Raw genomic sequence first — 16,019 nt, 5'->3', positions numbered from 1 at the left:
ACCGCTAACTAGGAGTCCCCACCCCGGGTAGTACATGGCACTGCTGCAGCCACCTGTTGACACGCCAGTAGTCACCGCTGCACACACTGCCGCTTCCACTGCCGCCTCCTCACTGATATCTGGGATTGCATCCCTGGGCCTACCACAGCCAGGAGTCCCTGACTCTGCTTCCAGGCCACTGCCTCACCAAGAGTCCCACTCCAGCAACCCTCCTCCACAATGTCACCTTACCGCTGCCCACAGGAAGAAGATGAAGGAAAAGAAAAAGAAAGAGGAAATGGCTGGTCTGGAGCAAATGGGTTCAGGAGCCTAAATGCAGCCTACTTTGCCAGTGCCACTGTCTTATGACATAAACAGGTTCTGTCAAACCCGAGTCAGTAGGGTAACCGATTTCACCAAAGACCGCCTCAGGTATATATTCTAATGCTGATGGTTCTACCACAGTAACATCTCTGTAAGAGTGGTTATTTGGCTTTTTTCTGCTTAGAAATTGTTTTCTACGTCTGCACGTCTTCTGAAAGTGACTTGTAGTTTTTCAGATGTAGCGTTCTTTTGTCATAGCTGAGCACTAATTGTGCCCTTGAGGCACTTTTAATCCATGGTTGCATACGCTGGGAGTGTTTGCAGTTTTGCCTGTACCTTGTGGTTGACTTGTCACATACCCGTACAGTGTTTACTGTGAAGGTTTCTCCTTCTCACCCTCCCCCCTCGCCTGAGGTGAGGTGACCCTCAGTTTAAACCACCACCTGTCAACACTCTCTCTCTGAGAGCAGCTCAATAGTCTTTTGGGACTACAGCTACTTTACTTTACAGCGTTTGTATGTTATAAAGTAGATAGGTTACGTTGTTCTCTTGAGTTAAGATTGTCCATCTCCATTCAGGATTTGTTTGAACCTCTCCTTAGTTTCTGCTTTCAGCACAACTTGCTCCAAAGTCAAGTCATCCTAGAACTGGAATAGATCTGACAAATACATATCACTTGTTCCAACAAACATTCTGTCTCTTATGAATTCTGATTTCAAATCTCGACAGTCACCCTCTTTCACTAATTTGTAGAGATTGTTCATTAATATATCCACAGATTCCACTGGATAATGAAACTTTCTGTTAAACCATGCCCTTTCAAGAATTTGTCTTTGTTCTCACATTGAGGTAGATTTCAAATGTGTTAAAAAGTGTATGGGCCTCCTTTATATTCTAGCAATTTACAGTTTGATCCCATTAGGTCCTATTGAAGCCAATTGTATATTTACCTTTTAAATTTGACATTTAGTATTTAATTTTAAAGAAACTCTGTCCCATAGAACTGTTTTCTCCAAGATGTCCTGTGCTTTGTTTGGCCCATCTCTGATACTAAATGTTTATGGCATTATTATTTCTCTCGTAATTCCCATTATGATGTAATTATTTATTATTCTTCCTTTTAAAAGCTGCTTCAAATCTGGAGTACCTCAGTGGTGTTTGTCATGTGCTGATTTTTACGCTTTATTCTTGCAACATATCAATGCTATTTTAATCTTCTGGTTTTTACACTTTTAATATTGCACTATCTTAATATTGTTTTAATATTCTAGTTAAATCTTAAGTGATTAATTTGAGCATTTAATCTTGCATTAAATTGATGCTGCTCTATTTCTCTGCTGACAAGATTTGACAATTCTTTGCAGTAGAAATGCTGACTGCTTGTCCTTGTTTACAAGTTTTTAAACTCTGTACTGTGGCATTTCTATACTATTTCTTTCCATTAAAGCTTTCAAAGCTGCATTGTGGCACTGCTGCAGTATTCTACTTTTTTAAAAGCTATAAATTCTATTAAAAAGCAAGCTCTATCTTTGCACTGTACATTGGGGGATTTTCTGCTACTTTTGTGACCAAAATGGTACTCCAGTGGGCAAAACAGAGAATTTCCCACATTCTGCAGCCTAGATGAATGTTTCCTGTTTCTTCGTAGGCAAAATGGATGTTTTCAGGGCTGAATACATAGTGAACATTCCTTTTTTTTCCCCAATTTTCATCATGATCCCAATACTGTAGCCTCAGCATTTACTAATTTAATTACCCTTGATCCTGTGCTATAACTGTGCCTCATGATGCCTGCTTGCAATATGATGAACCTTGTTGTGAATGGTAAGTGCTCCTTCTTTCATTGCTGCAGCCTTTCAATGCTAAATTTAAATGATTTTATCCTTGCCTACGGGAATTTTTACTTCACTCATGGAGCTGCAAACAGTCATTTCCCAGCCAAACCCAGTACTGGGACTGTCCCCACAGATTGTTCTTCTCTGAGGACTCTATAACTGCCAAGTGTGAATACCTTCTTTACTGTCTGATGTCCTGCTGCTCCTTCCATGAGATCTGTTTGTCTGTTCAAGCACTTACTGCTACTGGCTGTCCACCTGAGTATTCTTAAGGCAGTGATGTAATTAAAATGGCAAAGTCATTTGACTTCTGACTTTTTTTTTTACTCCTTAGTCTAATGGGTTATTCCACCATTGTTACATGAAGGTATTTGAGCGATGATCCTATCAGTAACTGCCATGTTATATCTGTTGTGGAGCCAATTACTACCAGCTAATGATTGCGGTAGAGTGCTGCCATCAACCCTCCTTTCAACTTATTTCAGGCATATAATTGTGGCCAAACTGAACCTTGGGGTGGGAGCATGAAACAGGCATTAACTGATCAACTGTCTATTATTGATATTTTCTAATTCACCTGGAGAGAGATGTTATTATGCACCTTTGGAGGAGGTGAGAATTGAAATTAAGCCTTCTGATTTCATCTGTGCACACTACCACTGCACTATATAGCGGGTGAATCATGTAAGTCATAACAAGAAGTAGGACCTGTTTTAACAACAAGATGTAATTAATTGTGTGATACCAATAAGCACAAGTCACATTGGCTAGTTAGACATAAATACTGACACTATCAGGAGCCAAGAATGAAATTGCCAGCATCAACCATAAATATGACTATGAACCTCGCAATAATTTCTGGTTTCTGTGTATGCGCATTTAAGGGTGTAATTTTTTTATGTTAATGTAAAAAGAAGGTCGTGTCAGTGATTCTCTGCTCCTCCACTGTTGTTGCATCCACACATGGACATCTTTTGAAATTACTTTTACACTATCAGTCTCACCACAAAACCACAAAAGGTTATGTCTTGTTCAACCGTGTGTAAGTAGGAGTGCGTTGAGTAACAAATTCATAATTACTGCTGAAAAGTCTTCATGTGATTAAATTTGGATTCATTCATTTGCACCAGTCAATTATAAAGGGCAGACTTTTATCGGTTAAATAAAACAAAGAACTGCAGATGCTAGAAATCTGAAACAAAAACAGAAATTGCTGGAGACACTCAGCAGGTTTGACAGTATCTGTTGAGAGAAAGCAGAGTTAATGTTTCGAGTTCAGGGACTCTTCCTCAGACCCCATTAGGTGAGATTTCTGGCAGAATTGGACAACTGTGCCTTTTAGTATCTTCTCTGAAGGCCTGTTACAAGCTGCATTGGAATATCTAGGGGAGATTATTGCCTCAGAATCTACCAGCCCAGTAGAATCTGTTCACCCACAGATATCTGGGTCAGAGTGCCACTGTATATAATTAATGCAGTAGATCTTAACAGCCTATCCATTTCTTTCCAAGTGGTAAAGCATTGAAAAAAAAACTTAATGAGTTGTGAACAACTGGAAGCAATCTCTTTAATCTCTGAAACAGGATGCTGAATCCACATGTTGGAGTAACATTGATTCATTTTACATCCTCTTGCACTTTGGACTCTGCATTCCAGATGAGGTTGTGTCTCTGGTCATTGTTTTGGTATGTACTACATCAATTCCAGAAAACAGATTATTGTAAAGATTGCATTCCAAATCCACATTCCGCAATTTTATTAGTAATCACATTGACTGAAAGAGTGAATAATTGCATCATCTTTTCAGACGTATTTCAGTAGTTGAACTTCGGGAACTTTTGGCATTTTTTAAAATGTGATTGCCAAAATATTTTCAGCAGTATTTTCTTTCTTATTTAATTAATATAAGCAAGTGTGGAATAGTTGGTTGATCATTGAATATTTTGTGATTCATAGCCTCATCATTATTATAATCATACAGTTAGAGAAAAAAAGAAAATTGTATTATTTTTGGAACCAAAAGTTCTAAAGAACAAGGTTTAAAGCAAGAGATAGTAGGAACTGCAGATGCTGGAGAATCTGAGATAACAAGGTGTAGAGCTGGATGAACACAGCAGGCCAAGCAGGATCATAGGAGCAGGAAAACTGACGTTTCGGGCCTAGACCCTTCTTGCTTTCCTGCTCCTATGATGCTGTTTGGCCTGCTGTGTTCATCCAGCTCTACACCTTGTTATCTAAGATTTAAAGCAAACAAGGTTTTAAAGAATCTGGAACTGCAACTGCGAACATCTTTCATCTGATCCTCCATATACATTCCAGAGGATGCCTGCTGTAATTGAGTACAGCTTGTTTTTTGTAGGATATCTGAAGTAAATTGGAATGGCTGAGCAATGTCCTTTATATCTTTGCAGAAGTGCACATTCTACTCGTATATTTAAGAAGCTGTAGTTGCAATATTAAGTGAGACAATTGAAGAATAAATATACACCAGAGGGGACAAAATTTAAATTTTAAAGAATTAATTTTCAAAATTAAGGGTAATCTATTATATATCCCTTTAATATATTGCATTACAATTAATATATTAATTATTATACATCAACATATTACATTTTTTGCTGATCCACAACTTCTGTAACTGTCCTAGTTTGCCACTAGAAGGATCAGCAATGAAGCTTCAGCTTTGTTATAGTCCCTACCAATGGGCTTACACACTGTCCCCCATTCTGAATTGTCCACACTTCTCAACAATACTAATGTAGTTGGGAAAGTAAGTTATAGGCAGGGCAAGAAGAGGTTGTCAAGAATCTAGTCTTATGTTTGAGTGACCTTTGAGGCAGACCCAAATATTTGTCTCCCTCCATCCTGCTGGTCTCTCTCCTAGACAGAGGCTTCAATGGTTTCCTGTATCAGTGAAACATTGCAGTTACCAGGATGATAAATCCTGAATAGCCGTCCCAAAGTTAACCCTTTTGTTTAGTTGCAAATAGAACTAGTTACTTTTTTTGATGCATCAGAAAACAGCAGTGGACTTGTATTATTATTCTATTTTCCTCCTATCCCTTAGGTCTTAAATGAATCCATTCCAACCTTGATTACACAGCTGAAAGAACCTCTTTATAGTGAATACATCATAAATATGTTGGTGGACCTTGCGGCTTTCAATCAATCTATCCTAGATAATTCCATTGAAAATCTGAAGGAAATTGCTGAAAATTACCCAAATCTGTTGGGCCAAATTGCCAAGATTTTTGGGATCATCGGCTGTATTAATGAGGTAAATCCACATAAAAAAATCGTATTTTTCTTTTAGTAGTGTACAGTTTGATTCTGTCCAATTTATTTATTAATAGAAATTGTGGAAGTTAGGATTAATAATTTGTTAGTCTGTTTAATCTACATGACATACATGTTTAAAGGTACCAATACTTGCATTCTGCTCCATCAACAAAATTCACTATGTACTGAATTTCAGATATTCAACCTTCAGAGTATCAAGATAATGTGCCAGTGATATTTAATAGTCATCATAGAATAGTCATAATAGTCATAATGTTGCTTAGAATTTTAGAAAGTCTATTTTAAATTAGGTAATTCTGAAGAATTTGTTTTAACCAAATTCAATATTTAAATTGAATTTTGGGTTAAGCCTGCCCTTTATATAACATATTACTACAGTACAATAGCTTTAAATACATAAGCTAGGGGTAGTTTCTTATTCTCATAACAAATGATAGATGAGTTCCTGTTGACTATGTTTGGACCCATTCTGTGCTCTACCCAAAATTGGATTATGATCTTATACAAATATACCATGTCTTAAGAATTATATCCATTATTTTAGCTATTTGGGGAAAAGAACCTGAATACCAGAAAGCTGTTTTTAAAAAAAGGAAACATTTGTTCAGTGTACCAAATTGTAACAGGTTTGTGGAAGAATATTGTAAGCAGCATGGAAAAGTTAAATATCTATATTAAATGAAACTTGAAAGATCATGAACAATAGCTACTAATGAAATCAGCTATTTAAATCAGTCCAACAATCAGAACCAAAGTAGGATGACTTGCAGATTTCATTTATGGCTCATAGGAATTACAAAACATTTTTACTTTATATTCCTTTACCAATTAACTTGAAGAATATCAATACTATGGAATTGAATTTTTTTTTTAAAAAATCATGTAGTATTGGTGTCAAATTCGTATGATCAGATATAGGTTAGAAGAGCAGTGATGGACCTGGTTGACAATGTCTTGATGATATATACTTAAGTTTCAACAGGGCTTTTTTTTTAATATACAAGCAATAGTCTGCCGGTCAGAAAAGCATCAAAGAGAAAACAAAGCATTGTGAGGAACAGAAAATTATTTGAAGTAGAGAAAGTAAGATACGGTTGTGAATGTGCAGTTGCAGTGACATGGCAATGTTCCACAGGCACTGGAGCCATTGCTGTTTATAGTGTGTGTTTAAATGATTTGAAACTGAACACAGAAGTAAAGCAGACTTTGCAAGTGAAACCGAGTTGGTGGGTGTGTGGAATTTCAAATTACAAGGATGAGGCAAACAAATACGAAGGATCCAATTAGGAAAAGTCAGGCCTTGCTATAAAGCCTCAGGCCAGCTTAAGAAGGAAGACTATTTGCTGTATGAAGCAATAGAAAGGGCATATGAGAGCAGGAAAATTTACTTTAATAAAATACAAAAATCAACCAATATACAATAGCAAGACATCAGTGGTATCTGGGAGCAAAGTCAGAGTTGTAAAATTTAATGCATGACCTCTTTTCAACCCAACCACAAGAAGCAATGCATATCTCAACCTGGCAATGATAAAATACTGAACAAATATGCATGCAGTGCAAATCATAGCACCCTTGAGGAATGTCAACTATGAAATCATAAAGTTTAATGTGATCTAATAGTCAAATATTCCCACGGCAAGGAGGTAAGCACATACATGAAAAGGCAAAAATGTATTACATTTGAGGAAACAGATTGAAAGTGGTTGTTGAATAACAAGTCAGAAGAAGACAAATGAAATACGTTTGTCATTATAATGTTGAGCATACAGAATAAACGCTTTCCCAAAACCAAGAACTTCAGACTAAACAAAGGTAACCCTAAGTGGATTAATAAACAAATTAATAGTAAAATAGGAAGGAAGAAGAGCCTGGAGAAAAGCTTGGCAGAGAGGCTTAGGCCTACAGGGATAAATGTGTGAAAATACTGAAACATATTCAGAGTAGTCAGAGGACCGAAGAAAGAAAAGAGTATAGGTGAGGCTAACCCTAAGAGTAAAATGAAAATGACTATCATATTTAACATACATACATGACAGGACAAATGTTATAATTTGTTACAAGGTTTTACGTTCTTCCACATTTAAATCATGAAAATTTTGATGGATTAGAAACCTTACTTAAAAGGTTTTCTTGAAACATAGTTATGGACCAACAAAAAAAAATGAATTGATGTATGTAGTAAATCAGTTATTATTGGGTTCATTAAATATAAGTAAAATCTTTAACATTTTTGTTACATTCTACACTTACGGTTGTACAGATGTAATTTAAATCTTTTCTATGATCCATTGGCAATATTGTCTAAATATGGAATAAGCCATTCTGTGCTTATGACTCTATTACATGTTTTATGCTATTAGGTCTAATAGCATAATTCATTTACAATGACTGTTTCATACGATGATTATTCTGTGCAGAAAACGAACTGCCAAAATACAGAAAAATAGTTTGTTGTATGAAATTGGCTTCCTAGAATTCTGTAGATGAAACACAATCTTGCTCTGATTTAAGACAGGAACGTTGTTGAGGCCACCTGGCCTCTGTCCAGCTTGTGGTGTTTTCATGTTCCCCTCTCAAGAATATAATCTGCGGCAGTGTCTTTTGATCAAGATTCATACCATTTAAGGATATTTTATGTGTTGAAAGCTAATGCAGCTTTGAGTAGTTTCCTATTAAGCCTACTGTTACTGTCAATAATCCAATTTACATTCATGTGTTAGAAAACATTTTTGTAATGAGGTTAATATTTCCAAATCTCAGCATTTGTAGTGTGTCTAAGATTTCTGTATGAGTAATCTTCTAATTGAAACTGATGCATCATCATTCTGTATATATTTTATAACTAACAATGCTGAACTGTTGCTGAATCAGCTTCCACTTGTAAATTGTAGGCAATCAGCCCAATCTCTTCACCATTTCACTGGCTTGATCTCTGAAATGTCTCTGTCGTTTTAGGCTGTTTGTTCAGCAACCAAACTGGAATGTACTGTAATTTCCTCAAGTTCAGAATTGCATCGACTTAGCCACTAATTTTGACCCTTGCTGCAAATCCAGCTTCCTTACCATTGATTCCAGTTTATTCCCTAGCAACAGCCTTGTGCTGAACTAGACTGCTCAGAGCCTCAAAGTCTTATTCAACCCTCAGATCACATTTTGACTCAATATTCTTTTCCTCGCAAAGACTGCTCACTTCTACCTTATTACATTGTCTGTGTCCAGATATCCCTCAACTTACCTAATATTGAAACCTTCTTTATGAGCTGTAGTTTCATCATCAAGGTGGGTAGTGGGAGTTGAGAAATTTCCCAGTTCAGCCCAAATTCTTCAGGTAAAATTGTCAACAAATGTGAGTTTTTGTTCTGGAAGCAGGGGTGCAAACAATAAGGGTCAGACCTACTGTCCTCATAAAGAGTTTAGAGGCAGCCATGGGGGCTGCTGAGGGCTAAAAATGGATCTTCTGGAACATGGTCCCAGTTGTATTAATGCAAACAAAGCAAATGTCATCTGAACAATCTTCCCTTCTGACCATCTTGTTGTATGAGGCTGACTGCACAATTGCTTACAACCATGGGTAACTTTGCTGCAGCCATCCCTTTTTGGAGTAGTAATTTACAAAGTGTGCTTGGTCTGCAATAGTAGAGGAAAACCAATCGGTAGTCCAGTGAGAAGAGGCATTTCTGCCCACATTAAGATGCAGTCTGTTGCTGGATTCAATGGAAATGATTACACTTAATTCTTGCTGTACTAACGAGAAAGGAACTATTTGTATGGTGAGACATTGGTGAGAGGTTAATGTTTTACATCCCTTAAATGTTTAAATAAGAACTTAGGAACTGAAGTAGGCCAATCAGCCCTGAGAACCTGTTCCACCAGTAATTTGAGATCATGGTTGATATGTGGCATAAATCCATATACCTGCCTTTGGCCCATATCCCTTATTACCTTTGCTTAATGAAACTTTATCAATCTCAGACTTAACATTAACAACTGATCCAGCATCCACTGCCATTTATGGAAGAGAGTTCCAAACATCTATCACCCTCTGTGTGTAGAACAGCTTTATAACATCGCTCTTGAATCCTCTGCCACTAATTCTAAGACAATGCCTCCTAGTTCTAGAATTGACAATCAGTGGAATAAGTTTATCATTATCTACCCTGTCTTTTTCTGTTAATATCTTGAGCTCTTTGATCAGATCAACCCTTAATATTCTCAATTCCATAGAAAATAGGCTTAATTTTTATAATCTTTCTGCATAACTTAACCCCTGAAGTCCAGGTATCATTCTTGTAAACCTACGTTGTACTGTCTCCAAGGCCAATACATCCTTCCTAAGGTGTGGTGCCGAAATCTGCTCACAGCACTCCAAGTGTGGTCTAACCAGGTCCTTGTATAACTGCAGTATAACTTGTGTATTCTTATAGTCCAATCCTCCAGACATAAAGGCCAACATCCGTTAGCTTTCTTGATTATTTTCAGCACCTGTTCATGACATTTTAAAGATCTATGCACCTGAACCCCGAACGCTGTTTGGACATCCGCCATATTTAAGTATATACCAATAGAAAGTACATGTCAGGGAGGGGTACAATTACCTGGGTTCATTGTAATAGGAGGAAGTCACACCACTTTGAAAAAGGTCTTCTAATTTGACCTGATTTGATCAGGGACAAGAAGGTATGACTATGAATGGGGCACGTCGGGGGACCCAGAGGGCATGAGTGCATGATTGTCGTGCTCTGCAATTGTCCAGTGGACTTGAGGTTCTTAGATTGTTTACATTAGACTGGAAGCTGCAGGGTGGATCAGCAAACTGACCATAGCACAGCAATGCACAAAGCTATTCAAGTGGGGGAAGTAATCAGGAATTTTTTTGCCGTTGTTCTAGTCGTAGGTGGTATTATAGTGTGGGGGATAGACACCATTCTCTAGAGCAAAGAGCAATGTTGCTTGCCTAGTGCAAAGGGTCAGGACCTCTATTTGGGACTGGAATGGAACTTGTAGTGGGAGGAGCAGGATTCCATGATTATGGTCCATGTAGGTATCAACAGCATAGGTAGAACCTGGAAAGAGGTTGTGTATAGAGAATATGAGGAGGTAGGCACTAAATTAAAAGGTAGAACATTAAAAGTTATCATCTCTGGATTGTTATCTGGGCTGCATGTAAATTGACATAGGGCTCATAAGATTAGAGGAGAATGCGCCTCAAAGATTCTTGGGGGAGAAATGGGGTCCTATTTGTGGGTCAATGGCACCAGAGGAAATGTACCATTTGGATAGTCTACACCTGAACCATGCCGCAGGCAGTGTTCTTGTGATCCACATAACTAGGAGACAGGGTTTTAAACCAAATATTGGGTGCAAGGGATAAAGTGTGGAAAAATGTGATATATAAAAACATAGATACAAAAGAAGAGAGGAAAATGGTAATATGGGAAATGAGGGTCAGAGTATGATAGAAAGGGACAATTTGGCATGCTGTCCTCAGTTGAACTGTGGTGAGGTGATGTCCTGGATGCAAAGGATCTGGAAGAATGGGAGCAGTCTTCCAGAAAGGATAAGGACATTGTGTTGGATGACGCCAACATTGTCTATGACAGAACTCAACTACAACAGGTACTACAAACCCAACAGAACCTCATTGATACCCAGATACAATAGAAGAGAGTAAGGAACAGTAGACAATCATTTTTGGATCATAATGCTTAAATTGGTTGTTGTTGTGGGGGAAACATTCACCTCTGTTAGGCTGTGGTTTTGTTCCTTTTGCATTCTGTTGACAAAAGCCCACATTGGTAATTTTCTAATTAGTTGCCTATTTGTGATGCTATACTACTGAACAATGACATGACGTGCGTCTACAGTGGGTCCCACTGTTCTGCTTCGATGGGTTGTGGCTAGGGATAGGAAGGTGTATGGCATGGTTGTTAAGCACTGACTAGGCTGAGATAATGGGGTTGTATATGCAAAGGGGTATCAATCATGTTAGCTATATACCTTGGGCAGTCTGGCTTCTTGGCTGCTGTGTCATTCCCTTGCTGGTGAGGGGCAACACTGGATTGACAATGCTTGTCCAGGTCCACAACAGCCTTTCAGAGATGATGTGGGCTCAAGGAATGCTGGTGTTTTGGTGGATATCCCCAAGCGGAAATGTGATCTGAGAATGGGGTGTGGTAAATGGGACTGAAATTGGATATTTGTGAACCCATAGGGTGTGGTAGGTAATCAGTACAGTGAGTTTGGTAAGATAGGGTGAGAAATCTCTCTAGACCTCACAATGAAAAGCCCTCCAAAAACTTGACATAATTGACAATTAACCAAAGACACAAGGGGATATTTCAAAATACTGAGAATAAGTGTAGTCCTGCTATAAAGAAAAATCGTACAGGAAGGATCCACCATCTACCATTAACTAAAGAAGACAGGAAAAGTAATAAATTTAGGGAAACAGCATATTACTCTGCAAAGATGAGTGGCAGGTCAGATGATTGGACAGAACATAAAGAACAGCAGAGAATGACTGAAAGGTTAATCAGGAAGAAGAAATTTAGAGTACGAGAGGAAGCTAGCTCGGAGTGAATGGAAAAAATGGATAACGAAATTCTACAGGTATTTAAAAAGGAAAATAGTAAGTAAAGTGAATGTTGGTTCTCTGGAGAGTGAGGAATGACAGTTAATGTTAGATAATAAGGAAGTGGCAGATGAAATGAACAAATATTTTGCCTCTGCCTTCACTATAGAGGATATCAAACATTTGAATAAATCAGGAAGTAGAAGGAAGAGAGGAATTTAGCAAAATTGCAATCACGAGGGAAGTGGTACTGAGAAAATTGCTGTGTGCTCTCAAGTCTCCAGACCCAGATGAACTCTGCCTCAGAAAGCAGTGAAGGTGAGATCATGGAATAGTTATTAGACAGAGCTGGATAGATTGTAGTTAAGCAGGGGAATCGAGGGTTCTCAGGAGTAGGTGAGAATGAGAAATCTAAAGCGCACACAAATCAACCATGATATTGTTGAATCGCTGAAAAGAACCGAATTGATTACTTGTGTTCCTGTTTCATATGTTTCTAAGTTCATTTGCACGATAGTAGCTAGGTATAGGTTATATTAACTAAAAACTGAAAGAACTGCCGATGCTGGAAATCAAAAACAAAAACAGAAATTGCTGGAAAATCTCAGCAGGTCTGGCAGCATCCAGTGACCCTTCCTCAGAACTGATGGTAGGTAGGAAAATGTTGGTTTTTATGCAAAAGATAGTGTAGGGGGAGGGGGTAAGGAATAAATGATAGGGAAGTTAGAGCCCAAAGAGAGAGGACAGTTGGATAGACAAAGGAGTGGATAACAGTCAGACTAGAAGGATGAATAGCTGTTAATAGAGACTGTTAGTTGCTAACGATGGGTACCGTATGATAATAGACTATGTGATCACAAGACCTGGAGTGTGAGGGTTGGGGTAAGGGCATGGCAGAAGCTTAAGCCCTAAAGTTGTTGAAGTCAATAATGAGTCCAAAAGGCTGTAGAGTTCCCAAGCAGAAGATGAGCTGCTGTTGTTCCAGCTTGTGCTGAGTTTGCTGGAACATTGCAGCAAGCCTGAGACAGAAATGTTAGCCAGGGAACGCGGTGATGTGTTGAAGTGGTGGGCAACTGGAAGTTCAGCGTCTTTTTTGCAATCAGAATGTAGATGTTCTGCGAAGCAGTCACCCCGTCTACACTTCATTTCCCCAATGTAGAGGAGACCACATTGTGAGCAGTAAATGCAGTAGACTAGATTGTGGGAAGTGCAGGTGAAGTGGTGCTTCACCTGTGAGGTGTGTTTGGGCCCTTGAATACTGAGGAGGGAGGAAATTAAACAGACAGGTGTTACACCTTCTGCAGTTGCAGGGGATGGTGCCATGGGGATGTGGAGGTTGTTGGGAGCGAAGGAGGAGTGCACCAGGGTGTCCCAGACAGAACGGTCCCTGCAGAAGACTGACAAGGGAGGGGAGGGGAATACGTGTCTGGTCGTGGCATCCTGCTGGAGTTGGCGGAAATGGCGGCCAATGATCCTTGGGATGTGGATCCTGGTGAGATTGTAGGTGAGAACAAGGGGGGAAAGAGTGGGTGAGGGCGGAAGTGCGGGAGTTGGGTTAGACCCAGCTGAGGGCCCTGTCTAGTATGGTGCTGGGGAATCCTCAATTGAGGAAGAAGAAGACATTTTGGAGGCCCGTTGTCAAACTTGGCATCATTGGAATGGATGCGGTGGAGACAGAGGAACTGGGAGAACGGAATAAAGTCTTTACAGGAAGCAGGGTGTGAGGATGTCAAGGCAACTTTGGCAGTCACTAGGTTTACAGTGGATATTAGTGGCTAGCCTATCCGCAGAAATGGAGACAGATATTGAGGAAGGGAAGGGAGGAGTCAGAGATGGACGAGGTGAGGTTGAGTGTGGAGTGAAGATTGAAGACAATATTGATAAACAGGTTACATTAACATGATAGTCTCCATAAGAATGTCTATGAAGAGGAACAAGATTGTTGGTCTTATTCGCTTGAAATCTGAAACTGTTTCCCCAACAAGTCTGTTTGATATCATTATGTGGATGGTGCTTAAGGCATTCTGTACTATTAATCCCTTTAGACCCTTCAAGCATAAACTATTGACAATGTCTGCAGGAATATTCTTCTCTGCCCCCTCACTTACTGAGGAGTGGGTGTGTATGTTTCCAGAATATTTTAATGGGCAAGCATTGACATTTCTATATTACTGATTTGCGTTTTAACAATTTATTGCAATTTTATTGAATATGTTTTGATTTGATAGTAAATAATAGGGTTTATGAAGAAACCTGGTTGATAGATCTTTTAGTTTAAAACCTAACAAAGATAAACTATTTAATTAATCATCTTGGTAACTGGCAAAACTATTTTTGTTTTGTCATGGAAGGCTGTGGAGTGGTGGGACTATAGTGATGGTACACTCACTCATGACAGGACAATGAAGTTGAGTGGAGGGACATAGATTTGGATGACGGGCCATTAGTAAGACTTCTGAGCTCATCAATCAAAAGTTTCTCTCATCCAGACTGTGGTTTGCTATAGCTCTGAGGAGCTGTGAGTGTGAAGTCCCTTAAAAGTTAACTCAACTCCATGAAAACTGTATGGAACTAGGAAGTGCATACCTCTGCTCCTGAGGCAGCCAGGTGGAGATTGCTGGGTGCTATCTCACAACCCGTATCAACCTGTATCCTCAACCTGCACTGCTGAGAATTAAGGATGCCAGGACTGGGAAATCCGGTAATCTAGCCTGGCCAGCATGTTTATACTTCCATGCAGTCTTTTCAACTTCTTGAAAATCCAGCCTTTTGTCTTTGTTTCCTCCAGATTTGACTGTTTTAAAACAGTTTCCTTTTCAGCCTGACAGCTCACTCTGAACTTTGACTCATTCAAAACTATTGTGCCTTTTACTCAGAGCAATTCCCTTTCATCGGTGGGATGACGGTATCACTGGGCTAGTAATTTTTAAGACGTGGATTGAAATCTCACTACAGCAGCTGGTGGCATCTAAATTCAATAAGTAAATCTATTTTCAGTAATGGTAACCATGAAATAATAATCGATTGTCATAAAAACCCAACTGGTTCACCATTATCCTTTGTAAAAGGAGATCTGTGATCCTGATCTGTGACTCCCTGCCAAATGATTCCAGATCAACCATAAAATAGTTATCACTTAACAGCCCCCTGAAATAGTGTGGCAAACCACTTAATTCAAGAGCAATTAGGATATGGGCAATAATAGCCTTGCAAATGATGCAACACCCAAAATATGAAAGAATAATGTAACACCTTTCCTCTCTGAACTATATTGGAGCAGTGCCTTTAAAATGATCATACGAACACAAGAAATAGCAGTTAGAGTCAACTGTATGGCCTGTTGAGTATGCTCCACCTTACAGCATGGTCATGGCTGATCTGGCAGTATGATCTCCATTTTCCCACCTGCTTCCCTTCTAATTTATTTCCCTGATGGATCAAAAGCCTGCCACTTCTCCACCTTAAATGTATTCAGTGATAGAATGTCCATGACCTTCTGGGATAAAGAATTCCAAAGATCCTCAACCCTTTGAGTGAAGCAATTTCTGCTCATCTCAGTCCTGAATGATTGGCCCCTCATCTTGAGATGGTGCTTCTGTGTTTTAGGTTCTCTAACCAGTGGAAGCAATCTCTCAACATTTATGCCATTAAGCCTCTTGAGAATCTTATATTCTCAGTGAGATTATCTCTTATTCTTCTAAACACCAGAGAATCACTGTGTAATTTGCTCAGCTTTTAATCATTAAGTAACTGCATTGTCTGAATAATTTAGTGAACTTCTATTGTACCACCTCCGATGCAAGTATATACTTCCTTAAATATGGAGATCATATCTGCACACAGTACTTCAGGTGTAGCCTCATCAAAGTCCTGTTCAATTGTCTCAATATTTCTTTATTTCCCAATTCAGTAAAGGCTAACATGTATCTGTCTTCCAATTTGCTTGCTGTAGCTGCATGTTATGTTCCTTGTAAGAGCACATCCAAATTGCGTTTTCAATGTATATC

The 16,019-nt window shown here is 38.9% G+C and overlaps 1 protein-coding gene across 2 annotated transcripts in view; it reads left to right on the top strand.

The window, feature by feature from the left end:
- Window positions 1-16,019, top strand: part of veph1 (ventricular zone expressed PH domain-containing 1) — a 209,046-nt gene that overhangs the window by 64,291 nt on the left and 128,736 nt on the right. For both annotated transcript variants that reach the window (XM_048604370.1, XM_048604371.1), the window contains one exon: window positions 5,206-5,415. In XM_048604370.1, the coding sequence (XP_048460327.1) occupies window positions 5,206-5,415 (210 nt within the window). The remainder of the gene's footprint in view (window positions 1-5,205; window positions 5,416-16,019) is intronic.

This window comes from Rhincodon typus, chromosome 13 (genome assembly GCF_021869965.1).
Source record: "Rhincodon typus isolate 14 chromosome 13, sRhiTyp1.1, whole genome shotgun sequence".
Lineage (NCBI taxonomy): Eukaryota > Metazoa > Chordata > Chondrichthyes > Orectolobiformes > Rhincodontidae > Rhincodon > Rhincodon typus.
This window is presented reverse-complemented; position numbering and strand designations above follow the sequence as displayed.